Source organism: Empidonax traillii, unplaced genomic scaffold (assembly GCF_003031625.1).
Source record: "Empidonax traillii isolate 1590-97213 ecotype Southwest subspecies unplaced genomic scaffold, ASM303162v1 scaffold164:size861626, whole genome shotgun sequence".
Taxonomy (NCBI): Eukaryota; Metazoa; Chordata; class Aves; order Passeriformes; family Tyrannidae; genus Empidonax; species Empidonax traillii.
Genome location: NW_020955357.1, coordinates 435,971 through 462,535, shown reverse-complemented (window position 1 = coordinate 462,535; position 26,565 = coordinate 435,971). Strand labels below are relative to the sequence as shown.

The 26,565-nt window shown below is 36.5% G+C and overlaps 1 protein-coding gene across 2 annotated transcripts in view; it reads left to right on the top strand.

The window, feature by feature from the left end:
* Positions 1–26,565, top strand: part of DGLUCY (D-glutamate cyclase) — a 48,029-nt gene that overhangs the window by 17,024 nt on the left and 4,440 nt on the right. Inside the window, exons 2-13 of one of the 2 annotated variants that reach the window (XM_027885322.1) lie at positions 2,802–2,877; positions 6,167–6,278; positions 9,098–9,251; positions 9,941–10,139; positions 11,636–11,786; positions 13,417–13,539; positions 15,799–15,990; positions 18,057–18,317; positions 18,776–18,875; positions 20,597–20,745; positions 25,543–25,662; positions 26,399–26,550. In XM_027885322.1, the coding sequence (XP_027741123.1) occupies positions 6,176–6,278; positions 9,098–9,251; positions 9,941–10,139; positions 11,636–11,786; positions 13,417–13,539; positions 15,799–15,990; positions 18,057–18,317; positions 18,776–18,875; positions 20,597–20,745; positions 25,543–25,662; positions 26,399–26,550 (1,704 nt within the window). In that variant the 5' untranslated portion in view covers positions 2,802–2,877; positions 6,167–6,175. Of the gene's footprint in view, positions 1–2,801; positions 2,878–5,197; positions 5,286–6,166; positions 6,279–9,097; positions 9,252–9,940; positions 10,140–11,635; positions 11,787–13,416; positions 13,540–15,798; positions 15,991–18,056; positions 18,318–18,775; positions 18,876–20,596; positions 20,746–25,542; positions 25,663–26,398; positions 26,551–26,565 lie in introns of those variants that run through there. The other variant, XM_027885321.1, reaches the window with a different exon arrangement.

Sequence of the window (26,565 nt, the reverse complement as noted above, 5' to 3'; positions counted from 1 at the left end):
TGTTTCAGTTACTCTGCTGTTTCTGTTCATGAGGCAGTAGCTTTGTGTAAGGTATCTGCATGATAATATCTAAAAAAACCTGCCCAGCAGTGTGCAAGTGACCCTTGCACTTTCTTGGCTGATGAACCCGTACACGCCACCACCCATTCTTATTATCAAACTTTAAACTGAAAATAGGACAAAAGTGATATAAGCAATACAAGATTGTATTTCGTAAGTCTTTGGGCTCCTTGCAAGCAAGTCACTGCATTAAACCATTTTCTTATTAGTGTATCAGTACCACTGGAGAAATAGGCCTTTAATCTCTAACACCAGAAGCTGGTGGTAACTACTTTGCAGCCTTCAAACCTGCTTGTTTATTACTTTTACCGATGGTACTTTTTACAGGCAGTGTATTCTTGGGTGATCCATTTTTGAAACCACAGAAATACTATGTTTTTAGTTTCATTTCATTAATTAACTTGACATGTAAAGGCGAAGCAATCACACTGACACTTCTGAAGGGTGTTTTAATCCTTTGTGTTATTATGTAATTTTTTGATTCATTTTTATCTGGTGTGGTTTAGCACAGCAGTACGGACCCACCCACTGCATCTCAAAGTGTAATCTTTCTGACACTTAAATGACATTTTTCCATTTTCTTGGGTAATGAATAATTTACAATGTGGGCCTGTAAAGAATCTATGTTCATATTTAAATATCTGCAAAATTTACAGATTCACTTTTTCATGTTGAAAGCTCTAAGGTAATATAAAATGTTTCACTTACTGCACTTCCTTCTTTTTCTCAAAAGAGATTATGTTCTGCAGATTGTAAAAATGGTTTATAAACTGTAGCTCAGTCAACAATGTAATGTAAAGATACATTACTTTGCAAGGCTAGTTGGTGGTTCCACTGTCAAAAACTAAGGAAGAAATAATTGGAAAAAAATATGCTTAAGCCAAGCCTGTCTGTAATATTAAAAGGGGAGAGATATACATTTATATATATGTATCACACACTTGTGAGTATAGATAGGTTTGGAGGAGTCTAAATCTTACAAGTCTAGGAAACCATTTGTGAATTTATTTTGTGTTATTATTTCTGAAGTTAAAGTATTTTGTCTCAGACTGGGAACAGGAAAAGCTCATTTAAGACTGAAAATTGAGAGCTTAAGGTACAGCTGAGAGATACAGCAAGTATATAAATTAAACAGAGCTAGTGAGAGAAAGCATCTGAACTCCCATATTGCTGAGGGCTCAGTCAGGTAAATCAAGGAAGGAAATGCTCCAAAGGTCAGTCCAGCTTGGAGTTATGGAGATAGAGGTCTGAGCTTAGGGAGGAAAAAATGCAGAGGTAAAGGCACACTGTAGACTAAAGAAAAGGGAGGAAACATGAAATAGCCCAGGACGTGCAGAGAGGCTATTCTGTCTGTCATACAAGTCATCTGAAAGACAAGGCAGCCTCTTTATTAAATCCTGTCTGGAACTGCACTTTTCTTGCTTCATGTTGGGTTTCAGATTATTTGGCAAAGGTAGATGGTATCGGTCACTTTTTGCAAGCATTACTGTCACATTTTTAACTTTTGAGATGCAGTAACTACCTTTGTTAACATACAGGGCTTGGAGATAGGAAGTTGTGAATCTCTAAGTTACATGATAGGCAAGGTGTCATGGTTTTGTATTCCCCAGTTTAGCACTCCCACTAAAATGAAGTACTCCCACTCTCTCCCTCTGGTGAGAGACACAAAAGACAGGGATCGCGGGTTGAGATAAGAACAATTTATGGAAACAGCAATGAGATAAGAAAATGAACAGAACAGCAACAATATTAATAAAAAAATATACAAAAATAGGGTGATTCACATACAGAAATGCCCACCGAAGACCCCAGGCAACAATGAACAATGGCCCCCATGCTTTTGTTCTACCTAAAGCCACACCCTCCTTCCCGGCAGCAAGTCCCTTATTTCCACTCCCTGGTGATGAGGTGGGTGGTATAGAATAGCAACCTAGACACGCCCACATGGCTTCACCCCCTCACACCTGCTGTGACAAAATTAACTCTGTCCTGGCTGAAAACAGGACACAAGGATATGCCTCTTGAGACCAGTAGGGTTTTTAACAGGAAAAAGTAACATTCCTCTCAACATGCCTTTTTCCTTGCATGAGTTGTGGGGTTCAGGGTAAGTAGAGCATATTCTTTACAATTAGTTGTGAAGATGAGGCTTAGAACCAGTCCCATTCCAGTCACCTCAGAAAAGAACAGCACTTCACTGCAGTTACCTGTACTCAACTAGTGCTCTGAGAAATGCATGTAGAAAGGGTTAATGATTTAGAGCTTCACATGGCAACAAGGGCTCACAATTTCAAATTAAAAAATATTCACCCTCCAAATATGGCTTTCCTGAAAATTATTGTTGTCTGGGTAGTGGGATATTTTGTAAATCAGCTGGGCCAAATTAATCAGGTAGTGTGTATGCACTTTACTGGAGTCGTGCTGCAGAGATATATGCTGAATGAAGATGTCAGCCAACAATTTTATGTTACTTTTTAAGCCATACTTAAGATCCATTTAGAACTTTTACCAAAGCTCCTACATATCTGTACGTCCTGACTGCCACTACAATGCAAAGAAAAGTTTTTTTCTTGTATATATATATATATATATTTATTTATTTATTTATTTTATATAATGTCATTTCAATGCGATATTGCTTCTGACAAATTGATTCATTATTCTGAACTACTGATCTGGCATAAACCATACTGCCATCACTGTCTAATCATACAGCTCTTTACATTATTCTTATCTCTTTCCAGCTTTGAAGTTTCATCATCCTTGTCAAGATCTGGAAGTGCAGCTCAGGATATGGTAGTGTCCACAAATCAGTAGTGGGTAAGTGCCGTCCTAATGTCTCAGATAGCAATATATTTTAATATTTATTCATTTCAGTTCAATACATAAACTCAAGATACCCATGAAATACATTGAATCTTCATGTAAACCTGTAAAAAGAAAAGCAGTTACTTTGCTTCTAATGTGGAACCAAGAGGTTCATGAGTGAACTTCATACTTCAATGCTAGGAAGCTTTACCATGTTGATTGTTGGTGTTGTAAGTCAGGGGGTCTGATGGGAGCAATATGACTTAAAACGAGGTCTTTTTTCAGACTGGTGCTTTAAGTATGAAGTTTGTCATTATGCAGACAGTAAGTGACCTGATTTTCAAATGCTGTTTACCCAGGATCCTATCCAGTCTGCTTTAGAGGTTCATTCCATTAAAGGCAACACACTGGAAAGCCAAATCTTAGGGTCACTTTGTGGAGGGACACATAGGATGCCTTCAGGCACAACAGCTGTCTTACGTGCGCTCTCAGCATTTTCTCTTTTAAGGCATTTTTAACACTTATCCTGCATGTTGTCTATATTTGTATCATGATCCAACATATCCCCATGAGGTAACTAGTAGTTTCAGATAATTATAAGTATCTCAGAAGAAAATTAAAGGTATTGAGAAACCTCTGCAGAGATCCTGATAAATGATTAACCACTATATTAGGCTGTTTAGTTAGTGCTGCTTGAGGCCCCCACAAAGCCAGTCCATACACTTCATCAGGCATCCTGATGGGACAAGGAGGAAAAGATACTTTAAGACCCAAGTTATCTTGGTGCTTCTCCCCAGTCATTCCAAACACACCATGGTCGTGATAGCTGCAAGAATTTTTCAGGAAGTTCTAGAGCTGGTTGGGGAATCTAAACCTGACATAGAGAAATAAAAATATAAAAAAATCTAAACCTAGCATAGAGAAATAGCAGACTGCATAGAAACCAGCCATTCCTGGGCAAGTCATGTAGCAAAATCTAGGTTTTACTATGAACATCTAACAGTTTTTATTGTCTATCCAATTTTAGTAATTAAGAAACAAAACTCACAGCATAATCTATTACTGATGCTGTACAGTAAATACAGTGGTTTCAAGTTATAACTCAGAATGTTAATCCTATTGAATTTTCCCTATTTTCGCATAAAATCACCACAGGAAGTTGAGTTTTACCTGTCTATTCTTATACAGAGTTAATGTTTAAATTGTTCACTTTCTAAGAAGTCATCAGCAATACATGTTTACTCACAAGTAGGAGCAACAGGCCCAAGTGCCTATTGTAAAGTACCTACAGCCAACATTTTAGCATGACTGATATTCATAGTCTGTAGCTTGTTAGCCACTTGCTGTCATATGAACCAAAAACTTTTAGGGCCTTAAATGTTTGCTGATAAAATCTCATAGGTACTTCCATTTCTGCTACTGGGCGCATACTTTATGAGAAGACAATCAGGGTTTCCCAAGATCAGAACAGAACATGTGTGATAAAATACCTAGCTAAAGGCAGCTTTTGTTCAAAACTAGTTTCCTGAGCTTCAGACTGTCTTTCAAGTCCAAGTAAGCCAGTAGTTCATCAGTAGCAGGCCATCAATCCTATAGATGATTTAGATGGCTCGAAAGATGCTCAGAAATAAAGAAAAGTGATCTGAGAGAATCTAACAAGCGTATCTGGAATTTTTTATTAGGATCACTCTATTAAATTTGAAACCTTTTGAATGAGTCATTCCAGACTGGTGTTGGAAATTCTCTTTACAGTAAGAATTATATCTCTTAAAGTGGCATTTACAGACCTGGTTCAGTGCTCAGTGACATCTCTAAATACAATTCCTTTTTATCTTTAAAGTGTGTGTTTGGCATTGATTGTGTTTTTGTAATGAAGACTATTTTTGTGCAGCATAGGGAGTAATGATGTAAAAGTGGCAAAGTAGAGAAGAGTTAGAAAGTAGTAAGTTAGAATTCAGGAAAAAAAAAACAGTGTTTTGTGTTGGCTAACAGTGTTATATAAAATTTTCAGAAATAAGAATGGGTACAAAGCTTACTTTAAATTTTAGAATACCTAACCTAACCTCTCTGAATTATGAAAGCATTGGGAAGAGCTTTGGGAAAGTTTTGGACAGACTAGGATGAAAGCGCAATTTCAGTCAAAACATATCACTGCTCTTCGAGTTAATTAAGGAATGATTGCTCAGAGGTATAAGTTTTCACAATATTCCACTCCACTGTGAAACTTTGCTGTAACAGCTATAGCACAAAAACTGTTGACCTTTAACAGAAAAGTTAACTTTTGCTAGAAGGTTGTAACACCTCATTATACATTAATTTACTAGCATCTTTAAAAAGAGCAGCACCACTTCTATTGTATTTCTTACTTCTTATGAATGACATCAAGAATGGCTTCTTCTGAATTAAAGAAAACCTTGGAGGTTGGTAATTTGAGTACTTGGAGTATAGTTCAGTTCCTTTACCTGAAAGTGGCCAAGATTAAAATCTTAAGCAGCTAAGTTGGTATTTTACCATGATTTAATTCTTACTTTTTCCTAATAGTGATGTAATAAACCCTTGTTAGTTATTAGGTAGTTTAGCTGAGAAAAAAACTGTGTTTGAACTTCATCTAGATTGCAGAAAAAAAGACGTTTTAAATCTTTAAAAGATGTAAAAAGAGAAAGATATTGATTGTAATTAGGGTACTTACTTCTTTGCCTACTCCAAATTATATGACAAGTGACTTAAACATCTATATGTCTACTTTCCCAGAGGAAGAATAGCCATGGGAGTATTCACTTCATAATTAATATTTGAAAAGCATAATACCCATGGAGTGCACTACAATGACATTTTCTGAGTATAGTTCTCTCTTTACTGCAAGGTTGCCTTGCTAATTGTCCAAAAGCACTTTGATCAGAAAAGTAGTATTACAGATTCTAGGTTGGTAACTTAATCCATTCGTGCTTTTAGAATTTTAAAGTTACAATGAATTTTGGAAAAGTGAATACTCTAGAAAAGGAAAGAAATCCTTTTCTTACATTACAGGCCAGCAAAATTTTGCATTTGATCAGAAATGTTAAAGAGAAATGTCTCCAGCTAATTTATTGAAAGATTCTGTTTGCACATAGTCATAAAATGTCAGTGAAATAACCTTTTGACTTTGAACTGCCTTTTGAGTTATAACTTAGAATTTCCCAGTGATAATAACTTCGGTGAAACATGAGGAGGAAACGTAAGCTAAGTTTTCCAGAAAATCAACATTTAAGATGTTAAAAAAAAAGTGCTTTGTGTTTAAATTTATAATTATCTTTCTGTTAAGGATGAAGAGATGCTTTTGACAGGAGGCTTGAAATCTCTCCTTCCCCATGTGTTGAGAAGAATAATTCGATTAAACAGACTCAATATTAGTAATACTTCAGGAATGGCAGAAGGTAGGTAAACCTAACTGCTCTACGTGCAAAAGTGGTTCCATTTTAGATTCATCACTATGTGTTTTCTTTTTATTGTTTGTGAAGGAATGTCGAAATATCAAAAGCAGTAAAATAAAACAGAAGAAGATGTTGATAAATATTAAGTTGAAAATGTTAAGTCCTTGGGTGTTTTTGAAATCACATTGTAAGCACCTGACAGTGGTTTTTAAACAGAAAGGTAAGAGGAAATATACCATCCTACCTGAATAAGGTACATGGACTTCGTTTGCAGTCCCTCAGCTCCCAGTTGTGCCAGTGAGAAATTATGGATGCAGAAAATACTTGGAAAATCTTTAACCACATTTGGGTTTTTTTGTGTTATTATCACATGTGTAGGGTGACCTACTGTGTTCTTCACAGAGACATTGCTTTTCTTAAGTCATCAGATATGCTTTGGGGAAGAATTTGAGATGTATAATTCTAGCAGTGGTTTTCTGCTTCATTTGTTGCAGAGGTGGAAATTACAGACTTGAAAGACTGGGAATTATAAGGGGGAGGGAAAAATTAGTGTTGTACTCTGATAATTGAATGCATTCTGGAAGATCAGGTTTTATCTTGCCTCTCATAGCTGGACTTCCATAACTGATCAACTTTAAAAGGTAACAATTAAAAATACTGTGGCAAATAGCTGATCAGCAAAGATGTGTGCAGTAGCATTACTATAACATAAGAATGTTAAAGGTCATTTTATAGATCACGAGTCTTGAAATGGTGGTTTTCTTTTCAATCAGAACATTAGTTGAAAAATACTAATGAAAAGCATGTTATAATGTTAATAATCTGGAGTTTGCCCCAGCTGAATTTTTTAAGTGAATGTAATTCTGCAGTAAGTTCAAATGTATTAGTTCTAACATTTCAAAAAAGTATTGTTGACATACAAAATGAGTTCATGAGCATACAGCTTCATTATACAAAGACTAAAAGAACTGTTGGAATACTTGGGTAATTGGAATTTCTGAGAATCCTTAAATTTTTTTATGTTGTTGTTATGATACACAGGTAAACCAATTACTTCTTGCTGTCCTTATTGTCATTCACCAAAGAAATTAAAAGCTCTTTCTAAACTTCTCTGAACTGGGACATGAATGTGTTGAATTAATGCCTGGGTTGATGAGCACATCCAGCTTCACTACCATTGCTTGTGAATACATTCATAATGATGGCTCCATAATGCAAGTGAATATGTAAGAAGATATGAGAAGGAAAAAGTATCTTTTCATCAATACAAAGAAAGTAAGGGTAGCTATCAGGAACAGCAGTAAAATTCTCAAAACGTTGTAATGAAGTTTCCTGAGTTTACCGAATATTTTCCTGCAGATTCAGTCTGTCAGCTGTAACTAGTATGTTAAATTCAGGGTTGTCTGAGTTGAATGCACTGAATAAAACCATAATTTTAAGAATTCATGAATATCACTAGCAAAGCAGAAAGTGCCTGTGGATTTCTTATGGATGGTAGGGAATGAAGTTGAGGGGTAACTGAATGTGGTGTTTTATTCATTGGTAAATTTAGTGTGTTTATTTAACAAAAATATTTTTCTGTATTTAGCAAGAAACTTTCTGAATTTAGTAACTTTTGCCAGTAATAAAATGAATTTTTGTACTGAGTACTCCCAAGAGAGCAGTTTGTGGACAAATTCAGTATGCAAATACATGCTCACCTCAGCCTTTGCTTTGCATTTTTCCATCAGGAATAGAATTTTATCTTTGGATTTCTTTGTTAGCTTTGGTCAAGAATAAGATTTGGCTGATTTCCTACAGCCTTTGAAGGCAGATCATTGATTTAAAGACTGGATGACAGATTAATGCAGTATTTAAGAAAGCGAATGCTTCTATGCAGCCTCCTACTCACCTGACTGATATAAGACAGTAATGATAATAACTTTTCAAGAGCATATCAGTACAGGAGTTAGGGACTGTTAATTGCCGGGTATATACACCACAGACAAGTTGTACTCCAAGTTTCCTCTAAGTATTTGAACAGCTGGAATTTACATGCAGGAAAATTTAAATGGCATTGGTATTAACTACTACTGTTTAGAAAATAAATTTTTGCCAAATAAATGAATGGGACCTTTCTTCAGTGGTACTCATTGCAAAAATGTTAATGTCTTTAGAAGCTATTTTATGGTAGTAGTCAACAAGCTTTTAAATCAAAGCTGATTCCAAGTTAAGAAAGTGTAGCAGTTCCTTTTATTTTAGGCTTTCTTTATTTAGCAATAGTGAAAATGACTGAGGATCAAGGGACAGGCAGGAGTTTTTTCCGAGCTCTAATTATATCTGTTTAATTGCAGCCCACAATAAAGTTCCATAGCCAATAAATTCTTAAGAATGGGCTACAAGCATCAAGATACCAGGGGTTCACTGTTGTACTGGACATGATTTGTAGCTTGGTATTGTGAAAAATAATTGTGAAAGTGGCCTTTCCTTGGCTCTGGGTTAACATTTGCAAAGTAAAGCATTTTCCTACAGAACACTAATTCCCAGGTTAGGTAATAAATTATGTTTATATATAAATTCATAGAAATGTTAATTAAAGTAATTATGCTACTAATATCCATGCCTGCCAACTATTTTAGCTGACTTCACATACAGAGTACATCTAGCTATGATTTTTGAAACATTTCAAGAAGTTGTTTAATTTAATTGCAGCATTATGAATCAAAAACTTCCTCCGGGTAATTTTTTATAGACTATCTAAAGAAATCTGTATGGAAAAGTTATTGTTTCACAAACAGAAAGCTGAATTAGTAACCATTCATTCCAACCTTCCACAATTTCAGGCTATAAACAGGCCAATGTTGTGATTTTGCACAAGTCCCTGGCTGATGATTTTGAGAAGTTCTGCTGTGCAAATGATGGACCCCTGCCACTGCTGTACAGAAGTCAACCAGGTGATTGGAAATGTCCTTCTCTGAGTAGTGATTCTGATATCAGGTAACTACAGACCAATTCTGCCTGTCAACGTACTGCAGTGAATGCTGGTGGTGATTAGGAGGGTTTCAGGAAACAGCCTCCTTACACAGTTGTACATTTTGAACACGTTTCTTTTCCTGGAGTTATACCTTTGAGTGAAAACTATGTCTAGCAGCCTCATCATCTTGTTCTTGAGAAATATGCTAGGGTAATTGTCAGCATTACAAGTATTTCTCTAATCCAAAGGTGAAATTTTGTGTAATTTCTAAATATTTTGCAGTCTGAGGCAGCAGAATTAAATGTTAAGGTTTTACATTTGTTTTATTTAATAGAAACATGTCCATGGTAAGTGCATGATACTTGTAGAGTCTCTGAAATTTGAAAGATGCATTCCTGTGGTAAACACTGAAAACAAGACTAAACTAGCTTCCTAATTTTTGAAAACCAGAGACAAGATACATATAAGGGGCCTTAACCTATAAAACCTAAAAAAATCTCAAACTCTAACCTGTTGTGTTTACAGGCTTGGTTTTGTGCACAAAAAGGCGTTATGGGGGTTTTGAGTGTTTGTTTCATTCTTACTCAGAAAGAAAAAAGTGGATAAAGTAGGCTGTATCTTGTATTTTGATACTGGGTTAAATGTCAATTCAACCAATTCACCTTGTTTACAAAAAGTATCATAAAGCTGTGATAAATTCTTCTTTCACTAGAACTGACTGCCTACAGTACAGAGTATATGAGCATGGAGTTTGTACTGGATCACTGAAAAGTCTGAAGGAATATTCTGAACAACTTAAGGACATGGTGACATTTTATTTAAGCTGCAGCTTCTCTTTTGAAAAGGCAGTCCAAAGTGTGGGCATTCCTGTAAGAAACGTTGAGCAAAAATGTAACGTAAGCATGTACAAAGTAAGTATATGCACACACATGTAGTCTTTGTTGTAACTTTGCTGTGAGTTTTGTCCATATTCATGTTGGATGCATAATACCTATTGCTTAAAATAAGAACTTTTTTCCCCCACCTGTACAGTAACTTCAGGCATGTTCTAGTGCTGAGTGCATAAAAATACAGCGTACAATATTCCCTCCCCCAGTTCAGTGCAAGGCAAATCTGCTTTTTTATTAATTTTTTGTGGCAAAGTTTTCCCCCTGTGTCTTGTGGTGGCCATTTCTTTTGGATTCTGTTCTGGTTTGTCCTCTGTGTTTCAATAAGTGACCCATATCCTATTCTGACCATACCTTTACATGTCCTCCTCTCCACACCAACTCCAACTTGCAGTTGGAATATTCCTTTCGTGAGCCATTATAGTAGCAGTTTCTTCTGCACAACAGTCACATTTTGGACATTTTTAGTGCAAGTAGAACCTTTAAACTGCACGTTTGCTATGAATCCAGACCTCTGGGACAGATGTTCCTGAAGACTTGAGGTTTCTACCATAGCACTGACTGTGGTCAAAAAGTTTATGGTGTAGATTTTAATGTTATCAGAGGTCTTAGTGTAATTCTGGCTCCAGTAGATAGACTAAGAATACCGAAGTACATTTTTCATTTAGTGTGGATGCAGGTCTACTAGACAAAGGTTATTGTTGTTTTCAGTGTTACCATTTCACAATCTTTTTCCGTGCTCCTGGTCAAAATTAAGGTGCAAATGTAACTCATATGTGAGTCCTTCTTTTCAGAATTAGGAAAATTTTATAGCACATCGATGCTGTGAAGAACTGCAGTGTGTTTCCTCAGTGACAGGTGTGATTATTGTTATTATAAAGACTTTAAATGAACATTTTCTAGACAGCTCTAGCTCTCTGCATATCTTATGTTCAACTGCAACTCAGATATCAGACATTTTGTTCTAAAAAGCCAACCTGCTTTATTTCTAAATAGAAAAGATGAAGATTATGAATTCCATAGAACATTTGTAGAGGCATGGAAGATTATGTATGGAACTGGCTTCTTCTGTAGAAGTGGGTGCTGCCAGCAGCAGTTCCTGAGCCTGATGTGTTACAGAGCACTGTATTCAAGTACAGAGGGTAGATTCAGACCAAACAGATTTGTAGCTGTGCAATGATTTTTTTATTAGCTCTTTCCCTTTCTGTGTAGGGAACACACCATTGCTTTCTAACAACAAACATTCAAAGTATCGTGAGCTCACCTTGCTGAATGCACTGAAGCAAGAAATGCATGATGTTGAAAATTTTAGTGATCTATATGATGAAGCTCGAGTATGGAATCTTACAGGAAAAAAAATGGGATGCTAAGAATTTTTCTTTAAAGGATTTAAAATGAATGTTGGTATGCAGCCTTTTTAAAGTCAAGTACAGCACAAAGTTTTAGACTTTTTTATTCTAATGTTTTAAAAGTAATATTTAATATTCCTGCTAACACCTTGGATTCTTTTGAACTGCCAGACAGCTGTTCCTTGCTACAGTGTTTCTCCCTTTTGCTGCAACTTAGTAGTCACAATGAGACCTATTCCTGAAAGCAAGTTGGAAGCAGCTGTGCTGGCAACGTCTGAATTAAAAGAAGCCCACGGAGCACCAGTTCACATGGGTGACCCTGGTCAGTGCTTTTCATTTTTCATTCTGCGTATGCTTTACTTTGTATAGAAGTGATGAGGGAAACCATGGGAAGTGGTAAGACTGAAATACCTGCACCACTGAATTTGTTATGTTTTAATCTTTTCTAATGGTCCCAAACCTGAATTTAAAACAACAACAACCACAAAAAAAAAAAAAAAAAAAAAAAAAAAAAAAAAAAAAAAAAAAAAAAAAAAAAAAAAAAAAAAAAAAAAAAAAAAAAAAAAAAAAAAAAAAAAAAAAAAAAAAAAAAAAAAAAAAAAAAAGAAAAAAAAAAGAAAAAAAAGGTTTTGAATGAGCTGAACACACAAATTTCTTAAATAAAAGATAGCTCTCTGATGTAGATAAGTTAGGTTATATGGCAGCGGTGGTTTTGGAAAAAAGTGTAATAATATTTCTCTGAAATGTATGCAGTTTCATTTATATGTGAATTCTTTCATGCTGCCAGAGATTCCAGGGACAGGGTAGCAGTGATTGACAACATGGGGAGAAGTATGTGTGGATGCATTTTGTGTCTTAGTAGATGACTGTGAAAGTAAATACTGCATTATTTTAAAAAATATTGAAATAGCATACATTGAGCACAACACTTAAGACAGAATAAATAGAAATATGACAAGAATTATTATTTTTTTTTTAAATCTAGCTTGGACAAGTATAGGCCTATTCTTTTTCAAGGGAAAATTGAGGAAAAAAAAATGTAAGACAGGAGGCTGTTTGAAAAAGACAAAATCAAAACCAAACAAACACCTGCAATAATTTCCCCTCTGTCAGAAATTTGGTAATCATGGGCTGCACACACAGAAGAATCACATTGCTGGGCATGGAAGGAGATGTCACTGTTAACATGACACTCCGGTAATATATTTGAGTAACATATCTGAGTACTTAAATCTGAGGAACTAGCAATAAGTCATTGTATGAGTAGAGGAACAAAACCATTGAGGGACTCCATTATTTATTTGTAACAGAAAAGAGTAAACTGTTATATACACAGATCATATAAATTAATTCCAGAAAAGACAATGTTATATTAGAACATCTGAAAAATTTAAAAACAAAGGAAGATAACAAGTACTTAGAATGACCCAGATTAGGGTGTTAGAATAAAGTAGGTGTTAGAATAAAGCAAAAGACAATTTAGTGAAAGCTGGCTACGAATGAGATGTAGTTATCTAAGCTAGAGAGGAAGAGAGGTTGATCATTTCTCTAGCTAAAGAATGTAGGAAGTGAATGCAGTAGAAAATATATTCTAGAAAGAACTCATTTTGCATTGCAGTCATTTATTCTTGTTTGCCAATGTTATGAATGTAACTCTTCTGTCGACAGAGAAGAGTTATATTGTCTTGGAAACTCAGCATAGATGTCTAGCTTGTATTTTGTTACAGAAATAAGGTAAGTACATTTTTACTGGTGTTATCAAAAAGGGGAAAAAAGTCAGCTCAGGCTCTTGAGGATACGCGCTCGAAAGCAAACTAAATGTGCCGCTTCAGGGGGACTTGACGCACTCCTAGCTCAGTGTCATTAAATGATGTTTGGGGTCCACCCCCCTGGCTTTGCAGTATTACTGCTTAATTAGAATCGCTCATGATTTTATTTTTGATCAATTCCAGGTCTGCTGGGAATACAAGATCTTTCTAAACCAGACTATGGAGATCCAGTTCACCTTCACCCTGGTGACATTCCAGTGTTTTGGGCCTGTGGAGTAACAGGAGCAGAAGCAGTTATCAGCTGCAGTATGTGCTGTTTGAAGACTCTTTTTACATTATCCTTTGATCTCTTTTTTCCTTCTCGTGTTTTTTTTGTGTTTGTTTTTTTTTTTTTTTTTAATGCAGGCTGAATGAGTTGGCTGATTAGAAGGCTTGATTTCAGGGTAAGATAAAAAACACTCCAACCAAACAACAAAAAAGCCTTTGGCAAGACTGTTTTCCATTCTGAAATACAGGTCTACTTTAAAGAAAATTCTTAGTGAAATTTCACCACTTTTGTGTGAGTATTTTAAAGGCTCAAATCTAAAGCTCTGGCAGCATCAAAACATCTTTTTAAGCATTAAAAAAAACTAGAAGTTTAAAGGCATTAATTTTTAAGCTGCTTTCTTTTAAAATATTACTTCTTATTACATTGCAGTAAAACAACAGTAAAGGAAAAAGAAAAAAAGAAGGGAAAAAAAAGGAGCAGCCAGAAATCTTTCCAAAATGTTGTCAAGAGCTAGCAAATTGATTGACCTGGAAAAGGGTTTGTAATTGTCTCACGGAGAATGCGGAGCTTTGTTCCAAAATTAAGTAAACGTGACACGCTGTACATAAATGAAGCTTTGTCCACTGCACAGAGCTGTCCTGCACTCTATGCAGTCATTTATAACAAGCATGAGCACAAAGGGCAAGAAAAGGCAAGGAAACCATAGTGACAGTATTATGTACTGCTCTAAGTCACTAGTGGGGAATGAAATACTGTATTTTCATTCTTACTGAAAAAGAAGCTTAATAGTCGTAGGCAGTATAATGGGGAGAACATTGGGAGGTCATCTGCTTTGTCCTTGTCTCCTTGCAGGACCTGTTATATCCTTGTGGTTCCTTAAAGATGTTTATCTGAACTTCCCTCATCACCTGCTCTAAATATGATAAGCTCTAGAAGTGACTTCTTTTTCTTTCTTACATACAATCTCTTTTCTCCAGTCCCAAATCTGAGCTGAAAATCCCACTCTTTCCTGTGTTCTTCAGCAGTTCTACTCATCTTCGTAGTGCGTCCTTGGTGCAGGGAGAGAAAAATATTGCCAACATTTCTACAATCTGTTGCCCAAAGCATGTGTCTATGCTGTCTTCTACTTATTTCTCCATTTTCTTTATTAAAACCAGTTGTCATCAGTGCATTCCAGGAACTTCTTGGACAGTTCTTATCTTGTGCTTCTTTCTCAGCTAGGCAGTTAAAATTCTGCCATACCACCAGTACCCATACTTCAGACGAATCTGCTACCCTGTCACAAAAAAACCCTGTCAGGGTTTTGGCAAGGTGTACTAAACCTCTACAACTATGTTCACCACATGCTTGAAAATTCCTAGCTATCGATTCCTAGCAGATCTAGCACAAACCAAGGATAAATGTACTTATTGAAGAAATATCTCCTCCCTTTTCACCCTCCTAACAAAGTAAATTTTTGCTTGAGTTGTGATTTATGTAACAATGTACCACTTTTGCCAAATCAAGTATCATCTAGATCCAGACTTCTGGAATTAGTAAAAAGACATTAAATATTTTCAGCCTAGGGAGCTACTATACTGTCAGCTCTAAACAAGCTTATTTTTCTCCAGGGTTTTAGAGGTTACTGGGATTCCCTTTGCTAGGGCTTACTGGTCACCTTTTGTCATTATTCTTTGCCAGTTTATAGCTCTTCTAGCTAGGTTGGCAAGACACTGCACAGAGATGCTAATCCCTGTTTTCTTAATCTGATAGAGGACTGCAGGCAGAGTTGACAGTTTTGTCATATAACTATTATGAGGATATTTAAAGGTACAAGAGAGACATTATAATTTCCAGCAGCACTCTAGAATCTGAAAAAATAATTAATTCTTACAGAAACAATTTCACCAACACACTGGGCAAACTCAAGCATTATCTTGTCATTACGTCAATGCATTACTTTCTTCGTGCATGTCAAAGCCAAGGTTCAGCCTCAATTCCCGACCAACATCTTGGGAGGGTTCTGTTCCTAAGTTGCCTCAAGTTTAGACTAGAGAGAACATTGTGGAAAAAACTGGTCTCAACTACCTCCATGAGCTTTTTAAAAGTGAAAGCATTTACCGGTGTATGTGCATACATTTCTTTCTGAAAGTGTATTAACTGCTGCAGTGTAACTTAAAATATCACCTGTTTTTATAAGTGTCATCAGGCATGGGCTCTGTATTGTTAAATTAAGTAGCTATTTACAATTTCATCACTCTGATAATTCAATATATTGCAATAATAACATTTAACTGGAGTTTTTTCATCCATTTTAGGAGCTCCATTAGCTTTTACTCATTCTCCAGGCTGCATGTTTATCACCGACCTAAAGAACAACAACGTCAGATCATTAAGAGGAGTCCCACAAGTCCACTGCATTTCTCAAGATCCGCTGCATTTCAGTATTGTGTCAGCAGAAGCAGCCCAAAAGATAAGAACTCTAGAGACCCTGATTGGAATAGATCCAGGTATAAACAAAAACTGTCTTCCTTTAGTGGATTCGTTTTGAGGTAGATATGATCTATCCTGACTTTTTTGATATTTATAAAATTCTAGAATACAGTAAGATTCTAAAGGCAATTTTAAGAATTCTTTGTGGAATACAGTGAGTTTATACAACTAGGTCTTCTGTTTTCTGTTACTGTAGTTAATATCAGGGTCTGGCCAAAACCATTCAACCTTACGGGTAACGGAATATCTGATGTTGATGACTATATACTCTCAAAGTACAAAGAAGCATCGATGTTTGCAGCAGACTGGAGAGTCCACAGGGAATAAGAGTTGTTACTGAATAAAACTGAAATTGGAATGTAAAGTACAGGGCACCTCATCATGCTGCTAACAGCTACATGGGTATTCACTGTTGGGTAAATAGCACATTTCTTTACATATATTTATGACTATGCTCCTACCAAAAAATTCTAGTCCTTGCCTGTGTTTTTCAAACACCCCTCTCTGCTGGGTGGAATTACATTATGCTCTGCTGATGTATTCATTACTGAGGTGTTGTGTGATGGGCCAAAGTGACCAGGTCACTACAGAAGGTTGAGAGTTAGTGCTGCACATGTGTACAAGGAAGGCAAGAGGTAAGTAAAGGCAAACTGAATGGTACAGCCATTCCTAAAATACACACTCTGAGTTAGTCCCCTCTGGCTGCTGCAAATACTGATTTCAGTGTCCCATAAGTTTTCTGAAATCCTCTGTAGGCAGTAGTGGAAAACAGCTTACGCCCAGTGCTCCCAAGCTCCAGGTTTGGGCTGTGTGCATGTATTTGGGTCTGTTTATTTTTACTCATAAGGCCTCTCCTTTTCCCACTCTCTGGAGTTCAGCTTGGCACAATGCCACACTCTGCAGAAATACAGGACCTAACTTAAGAGTTAGCTCATTTTCTTGCTAAAGGAGAGTACAGTACTTTGTCTCAGTTAATATACCCCACTTCTAAGAGACTTATATTCCATGCTTCTGTTAACTTAAGTTTTGTTCGGAACATTTTTCTCTGTCCACTATATGTGTATTGCCTGTATGTTATTCAGGAGGAACAGAGGGAGAAATGGCAAAGGGGAAATAGAGAACAAAAAGAGGAAGGTGTGGGGGTGGGGGACTGAGAAATATGAAGATCTGAGGAGGATGGAAAACAATAATGAAGACTTACTTCTGTCAGCTGATGAATATCGGCACATCATGCTGATATCTGTGGTTTCCAGGAGTGCTAGCAGTTTAAGGACTGAGCCTTAAGTTTCTGTCTCCAAGTGGCAGGGAAAGGAGAGGGGATAGGAAGTGTTTGAACAATGAGAGCCATACACAAATAGCACAGTGTTGCCTCTTCAGGGACTGACCCATGAGAAGAGAGTTCTGGTAATATTCACCTATTTCTTAAGGTCTGATAACATGGTTCTCTACTACGTGAAGTGTTACAAGAACATGTAACAATCACCTAGATACCACTGTTTTGACTGAGGTTATAAAAGTCCCAGTGTAACTTCCGATGTCTGTGAAACCTCACTTCTGTGGTTACTCATTTCATTAAGTGAAATTTATTTGGGAATTAGCTCTTCCCTAAGTTAGATAAGTTAAATAGAGACAAAGGACCAACTCAAATATCTGAAGTCTTCATCGGAACTTGTGTGAGGTCTGGGGTGCTTGAGATGCAATCTCCTGCTAGACAAAGTCTAGCAGGACTGTTATCACAGATCAGAGTAAAGTGGGGGCCAAAGGAAAGGAAAAAATATGCAATAAGCTCTGAGAAAAAGCTATTTACACTAATACCTAGAAATGCTAGGTATAGTAATTTTCAAAATCCAGCTATCTGATTTAACTGGGAAACAGAGCTCATTATCTTCATTACTCATATCCTATACCTTCTTGGGTTTCCTGAGGAAATTACCCCAATTCCTGCCTTGACCAGAGGTTTTTCTTTCTCTTGTTTTTTTAACCCATTTTATGTCACTATAGTATGTAGTTTCACTCATAGGGAAACTTCAGAAGGGGAATGCTACGTTTAAGTGTACTGCTCTCTTTAAAAACACTTTTGTAGGAGACAGGGGTATAATTCACCTGCTGCGCCAGGATGAGCTTCTGAAGGCCTGCCTGGCCATCTCCCATGCCCGGTCTGTGCTGATAACAACTGGATTTCCTACCCACTTCACTTATGAGCCACCAGAAGAGAATGACGGGCCCCCGGGAGCCCTTGCTATTGCAGCTATACTGCAGGCCTTGGAAAAAGAGGTTGCCATAGTTACAGATCAGAGAGCCATGGATCTGAATAAAAAGATTATTGAAGAAGCTGTTCAACAAGGTAAGAAACATGGGGGGTTCGGTTTTTATCTTGCTAATTTGAGCCAAGGTTTGCTTTGGTTTTAATCTCACTGTCACTTAGTACAGGACTCTTTTTCCCCAGAGCATGAACCAGACTTCATCCTCTAAGCTCTGCTCAGCATTGCTACAATAGCTGCCATCAAGTTAATGTGTACATATCTGGGTACTGATTCTGGATTGACTGTTTGTGGTAAATTCTGGATGTCTATTCTTGTTCTTGTAGACCCATTTTCTATCTCAAGGTTCTATTTACTAGCATTAACATTTAAACAAGTTTACATTAAAGTAAGCATTCAGGGAACTTACCAAGAACAGTGTAGACATTGAGTTCTTATGGTTCTAGTCAGTTTGCTTTCTTCTTGTTGTTAAGTTACTCAAAAACACATTAAAAAAAATAAAAGGTGTGTAGTATCTGATTTGTGTTTTGTTTTCCTGTAGGAATTCTGAAGAAACCCATCCCTCTATTGAGTTATCAAAGGGAAAGTGCTGATTCAGCTTTAATGTTTTTGTGTGACAATGGAAATTCTGGAAGACCAAGGTATGTGTATTCAGTTTCTGAGAATGGGTCACACCTCTACTGTGTAAAGATATAATAAAAATAATGACTATGGTGTAAGAAGGCACAATGGTTACAAGTAGATTCTTAAGACTTGGAATGAACATAACAACCTCAGAAGCCAAAAACAGTTATTGGAGCACACACAGAGCACATAATCCATGTTATTCTACAATTACACATTTCTGGAGTATAAAAAGAAAAAATTCTTCATAAATCCAGTAGTTGTTCTCCTTTGAAAAATTTAGAGAAGTTTTTTGGCAGATATTTCATGTATTTATAAATATATATACACACACACCCAATGTATATTGTATTATCAATTTTTAAATGAGAAATTCAGAAAGTATTTATGTCAAAGTCAGTGAAAGTGCTAGGAAAAGAGTTGTGGAGTGTGTTCATTTTTTAGCGCTTTGGCTCTAGTTGTCATGTCTGACAACTGGGGAACCTGATCTGACTTAATAAAATGTATGTGTTTGTAATGGTGTGGAAGCTATCACCCTGTTTTCTTTCGCAGCCAGAGCATAAATTACAAATGCATGCGTGCATTTCTCGATATTGATGTGATCTGTTCACATATGCATTGTTGAGTATATAATGTTGGACAAAAGTTCAAATTTATACAAAGTGTGTGATTAGGGTTAATGCACTGGAGAATTTTCTAAGTAGCTGTACACACATTTCATTACTTAGCAGGCAACTGACATTTCCTTGTAGACATACATTGCTCATTTTTATTGATCTTTCTTTGTAAAGCATTTTAATGCAGTTGCCTCCATTTTGCTCTCTTTAATAAAAATACCTTTCACTGTGGTATTTACTCAATTCCCATTTCTTTTTCACAGGTTAGTGTATAGTGTAATAGTATGCATGATACTGTCTTTTAATACTCTTTTAAAAATGTATTTTATAGCTATATATAAGTACAGCCAGATTCTATTTAAATTGATCCCTAGGACCAAGAAAGCTGAAGTGTTTTTTTTAAGCAGACAGCTAACCTGCTTAAGGTTTCTGAAATCATTGTAGATACCCAACCACAAGAATATTAAGCAATTTAGCAGGATTAGTACCCTCTTGGTAGTAAAATTGAAGAAACAGAAGCAAAAAAACTTAATTCTAACATGCAGCGGCAGAACTGAGTACTAAAATTCTGCTTAAAATGTAGGACATCTGCAGTACATCTGTCTATTTTCATAACTAGCAAAATAGCCATAAAATTAAAGTCTCCTGAATCTAAAGACCCAAACCAAAACATTCTCTAACTAGAAAGAGATGGATATTTGCCAAACTATGTTCTTTAGGCAGAGATATGTTTGCACTAAAAAGGATTTAGATGATCATTAATTGCCCACTTTTTTGTTTTCTTTGAAAACACTAACAGAGACTAATATTTTACAAGATATTGTCGATTCTAATGTGGAACAGAGCCAGACCAGATGGCTGACCCAAAGTTTTGCTGGCTAGGAGGATTGCAGGAACTTCTCCGTTTCTTGGTAGCAAATGTGGCTTGGGGGAGCTGCACTAAAGCTATAAAAAACCTGAAATAACCTTTGAAAAAAAACATAGAGAACTACATTCAGAAATAAGAAAACAGTATCCAAGTTTTACCTTAAATCCCAAGTGGTCAAAAAGTAGAACCAAGCACATGGGAAAATCACACCTTTGACTCCTCCCCTCTGTTTTTTTCACTCGCCTCTAACCAGATATGATCACCTGATAGCAATAGAGCGTGCTGGGATGGCTGCTGATGGCAATTATTATAATGCCAGGAAAGTTAACATTAAACATCTCGTGGATCCCATAGATGAACTATTTTTAGCTGCACGAACCATTCCAGGAGTGACAACAACAGGTATGTGTGAGTTTGTGTGATACTCTCAGAAGCAAGAGGAGCTCAAAATGGGAACTCTTAGTGGAAGTGAAGGGGAGTAAGAGGCAGGTGCTGAATAGCTGCTTGCAGGCTACAGCTGTTTGTTGTGGTTGAATTTGAAGAGACCCTTGCTGGAGAAAAATTACAGGGTTCTATTGAAGGATTTTCACAGCCAAAAAAAAAAACTGTAGAAGTTGATTTCAAAGTTATTTAAGGATAAAAAAAGCAGGCCCAGGTGTATTACCTAAAAATCAGTGTGTGTACATACACTTCTCAAAGTGCAGTTTTTGACAGTGACTTTATTCTGTATTTTATGTGTGAAAGGCAGCATAGAAAGCAAATGATTGTTGAATGGAAACATTACCTAATAAAGTATTATTTTATGATAGATACACCTGAGTTAAAGCAGCAGCCGGGATAGAATCTTAGTTTATGTTGTCTTTAGCAGTACTTTTGAGCAGGGATATTTGCATTTACTATAATAGTGCCTTGTCTAACAAAATATATGTACAGTAAGAATCTTGAAAGGAATGCATTGTCCTTCCAGCCAAAACTACATTTACCTTGGCTAATGAATCTAATAAGAATGCTTTTGTCAACAGTGCTTCTATCTTTTGTCAATAGTCCTTTTTTTTCCTGAAAACTTAATTGTATCTCGTTTTGAAAAAATATGCTATGGACCAAGGCATATATATAAAGTGTTGTACAACATCCTTGTATAATCAAATGCTTCCTGCTACACTGTGTGGCCCATAACAGAGTTTTGGAGCTATATAATCTATATAAATATTAAAAATTAAATTAGAAATACATGTCCCAAAATTAGAAATAAGTACCCATGCCAGGGTGATTTCAGTCTCATCAGAACATGTCTGCGTCTTCTCTTTTTGTAGTGCTATGGACTCACTTCTGAGTATTACCAAAAGCACAGAAGCTTGGCTTGTCAGTATTGTTGTTTTTCAAATGTTTCCACAGAGTTTAGAGACCTCCTGCAGAGATAATGCATAGTCTACTTTCACTGTATTGGTATCATTTAAAAGCTGTGTAGCAGAAGAGTTCACTGGTAATTATTGTATTAGCTTGAAATTTGCAATAGATTTTATTTAGATGTGATCCAAATGTTTTCATATTTGTAAGGAGTAACTTCTAACATTCAAAAAGAAGCACTCTAGATGGCACTCTCTTGGCAATCTCAGCAGAGAAGCCAAAGATTGACTGAATAAGTACAGAAAAAGCTCTCTTTCATAAAGATGTCTAGGAAAATGCCCCGGAGCTTTATCTGCTGCAGTTAATTTCAATTCCTGTCCCTGATTTTAGACTGTTGATACAAAGACTTGGTCTCTCTAGCTATTTATGTAACATCACAACCTGAGTCCTTTAATTTCTTCAAATATCTCCCACGGCATCTCAAAGTATATTATTGATTTGGTGGAGTTTGGAGAGTTCTGCCAGGTGAAAATTTCAGTCTATTCAGTAGAATGTAGTTTGTTTCAAACGTTGGCTGAATGTTCAAATATACTGTGAAATGTCATTAATTGAAAATACCACAGGCTTGTGAATAAGAAGAAAAGAGTTACCCAGATTCACTCTGTCTCAGTGCTGTGAACTTTCTCTAAAGAGACATCTACATTGGAAATGGTTTAATAAGTTAGAGGCTTCAAATGATAATAAAGGGATCTGCTCTGATTTGTGTAGTGCATATTCTACACTGGAGAACTGAGTGTCCATAGAAATACAATGTAATTGTTTCTTACATTGTCTGTTACCTGGTTAACATTTCTTGTTTTGCTTATCACACTAACTTTTTGTGTCTGTTTTGTAATTTTGGGTTACGATTTCTTGGGTTGGCTATTGGGTATTTCAATGTATTTCTGCAAAGCTTAGCTTCATGAGGCCACTGGGCTGTGGCCTTTGTGTTTTGCCTCCCTTTGCTGATATAGCAGTGTATTGCTACTGATTAGGATAATTTTTTTTTCTGATGGGGCTATATTTGACTGTCTTCATGGTCAGTAGGAATTTGGAGGCATATGTCTAGTTCCAAAATAAATGCTGATATTGTACAGCACTAGGGTGGAATACTTGGATGACCTTATAAACTAGAATACCAGGAAGATCATGTTTTCAGCCTACAGAAGTCTTTGTATAGTGGACTCAGTGGCAAGAAGTACTGTGTCAGTAGGTGGAGAGGGGAAATGTTACAACATTTGTTATGTGTTGATTAGTTGCTGTTAAGTTTTGCATTTAAAACAAGATCTGTGTTTAAAAAAATCAGATCTTGTAGCCTGACCACAAACAAAGTATGAGCAATGCCTACTATTGTATGGGTACCAATACCATAAAAACTCATGGAGTAAGCAGCAACCTTCAGGAATGTACAAAACAAGAAGACATGAAAGGCTGAGGTTGGAAGGACTCATTTTTCACACAAGACTGAAATTAAAGACTAAGAGATGCTACTGGAACCCCATGCTATTTCTTTTCAGCTGTCATACAATTGACATAGCTATATACTATTTATATAGGAGCTGATTAAAAGCTTTCCGAAGTACTGCATGAAAAAATGGGGTCACACATGTTTCCTTTTTATACAAAAGATCTTTAGCATGGAAGACTGACATTTCCTGCACATTTGATGAATGTAATTTCAGAAACCAATGTAGTCAGTGAAAACTTACATGGAAGATCCGGCAGAACTATTTTTCCTCTGCCTGAAAAGCTCTCGGGCCTGTAGAAGAGGATTCATCTTGCCTATTTTCAGACATCTATATTTGAGATGTCTGCCTTGGGATGAGATGAACTGAATATGTGAAGGGTCTGTTTCTCTCTGCTGACATTAAAAGAAGTCGAGCTGACTGGCACATGTGGAGATGCTGCATTTTGTCAGGTGAATTTCGCTCTGGAGACCTACAGTAAATGCAGTCCCCTGCCCATGTGTGGAGGGAGAAGAAAGATGGTACAGGAAGCTTTTCAGTGGGGTGTTCTTTTCCTCCCAGTGTCACACTAATGGGATCCATCCACAGCAGTAGATCTACTCATTGTGCAGCCGTCCTGGTGAGACTTCCACTAAGGCAAGAAAAGCAAAGCAGGACTAATACAAAAAGCCCTGAACAATTGATATCTTTCAGTTAAAGAAGCTGTTGATGATCTTAAAAAGACAAGAATTCATCTTAGCCTTTTTAAAGAATATTAAAAGCAAAAATTTGCATTTTGAACATAAGAAAAATCAAAACATTGTGTGGGATTCTTACAAAAGAGTAGAACTTCCATATTTGTATATAAGGATAGAGGCAGCAGGATTATACCATTTATCTGTTTGAAAAGTACCACCAACAAACAGATTTTAGAAAGCAGCATTAAATCCCAACAGTGAAATAAATGTGAAGAGACTATTAAAGCAGATAAGAAAAAATATCAGCTGTTCCATGGCAAATCCTTTATGTAAGACATGTGCTCCACTTGACTGTATAGACTTAAAAGAGTTAAATAAAACATTGCTGCTGAGAAATAACTTTCCATTTCACTTAAAGGAGAAATTTGTTACATATGAGATATTTATGCAGTTACTAAAAGTGTTAAATTTACCAATTTTCAGGGCTTGAAGTATAAATTATAAATATTGTAATTTCTCTCCTGTAACACATGCTGTGCATTAGAGCACAGTCACATTTCAAATTCAAATCATATATCACAGTGGGGACTTGGAGCTCTTCACTGTTCTATTACACAGACATTGACTGGATTAGTCTCTAAAATCTTCAAACTAAAAAGATGCCATTCAGACTAACAGGTGAAAGAGAAATTTTGGTTTCCGACTAAATAGATGGATTTTTTTGTATGTGTTTTTTAATATATTGTTAAGAGACTAGAGGTACTACCCAGCTTTTGTGTAGTTTGTATGTTACTCTTATCTCCAGATCTCTGAATGACATCCAGCAATTTTATGCCGCAAACCTAGGGTTACCCAGAATTTTCCTGAAATGACACAGGTCCCATTGATTTTACTGAAATCACTAAGACAAATGCATAATGTTTCTAAATCACTAAGACAAATGCATAATGTTTCTCTCTGGACAAAAAGTATCAAGACACCACATCCTGTACATAAGAACACTTAAAAAAGGAAAGACTAGCTGTTTTCTTCCATAAGTGATGGAAAATTAAAACAGTAATAGTACACAGGGCTGGGCTCTCCTATACTGTGGCACAACGACAGTGGTCTGTGTAGGGCAGATGAGCAGTGCAGTCAGTCTGACTTCTGCCAAAGTCCTCACGTATATTTTTGCTTGTCATTCTGCAATTTCTACTTCTATTCTCATTTTTAAATTAAAGCTTGTAACAAGCCAAAGTTTTCTATACTTGCTTTATTATAGAACTGTCTAATTTTTCAGAGTTATTTTGAATTAATTCTCTATCTTCCCTCTCTATTTTTGCTATTTTACTAATGATAACACATTATATAGAAAGCTCATTTAAGACCTTCCATGAGCAAAGTTTACTGTGTTAATTCTGTCTGCAGTTCACAAGCACTTGATAATTTTGATTTCTTTTGCATGCACACAACGCACAGTGTACATTGCATATTTACACTTACAGGTTGGCATGTGGTAGGTGATACTTTCAGCTATTTAATTCACAGTCTTCTGGTTTTGGGTTGAAAATAAACGGTCTCATATGGAGCTATAAACTGTCACAGTGACTGGGAAGACATTGGATGCTTTCTAAATGGAATGTTAGTTATATGTTGAGTTCATACTCATTTTGTCTTTTTCTCTTTTAAAGGTGTTGGAGATGGAGGAAATGAATTAGGAATGGGCAAAGTAAAAGATGCCGTAAAGAAGCACATAAAAAATGGAGATGTTATAGCTTGTGATGTTGAAGCTGATTTTACTGTTGTAGCTGGTAAGGGATTTTTGGTGGAGTGGGAGAGTAGCTGATGTTTGAGAATAGAACTGACAGGGAAACGTTTGTCTTTACAAGTAATTTGTATTGGCCCTTTCTGTGTATGACCAAGTCATCCCTGGAAAATGAATCTATTTCTGTATTATGTCCATTTTCTGAAGAGGTAAGAACCTGTGGCTACGGAAGAGCTGGAAAACTAAGAATGTTCCATGAAGAAAGTGCATTTAATTGGAAATATTTGGGCAAATCCTGAGTATTCTTGAAAAATCTCGCAGTAAATAAAATCACAGAATCATAAAATCCTGGAATGGCTAGGGTTGGAAGAGACCTTAAAGATCACCTAGTTCCATCCCCTCCACCATGGGCAAGGAACCTTTCACTAGACCAGGTTGCTCAGTAAGGAGGAATAACAAGAAAGACTGCAGAAGTGATCTGTGTGAGAATTAAAGTGCCAATGCATAATGAATTTTCAGGATTTCCACTCAAGGACAAAGGTACATTCCTAATGTACAACAAAAGTTGAATGTTATAGTTAAAATTCCCTTCTAAAGCAGCACAAAATAAAATTCACAGCAAAAGAGATGTGTTTGTGTTCAGCAAGGACCAAGTTATGGACTGGATGGTCCAGACTGTTCTCAGGCTCGGGTTTTTAGGTTCCTGACCCGGGTACCTGACACTGTTGATACTAACCCAGCCATTTTTTGACAGGTTGGTTTCATGATGACACTCTTTGCAGGGGTCTCTAACTGGGGCGGCTACGCCATTGCTTGTGCTCTGTACGTTCTCCGCACCTGTGAAATACATGATCGCTACCTGAGGAGAGCTGTTGGCTTTCCGCAGTTATCCAGGAAGATGGGCTGGCTATCGGCACTTCCCTCGGTTTCCAAGGTAATTCCTGTGGGG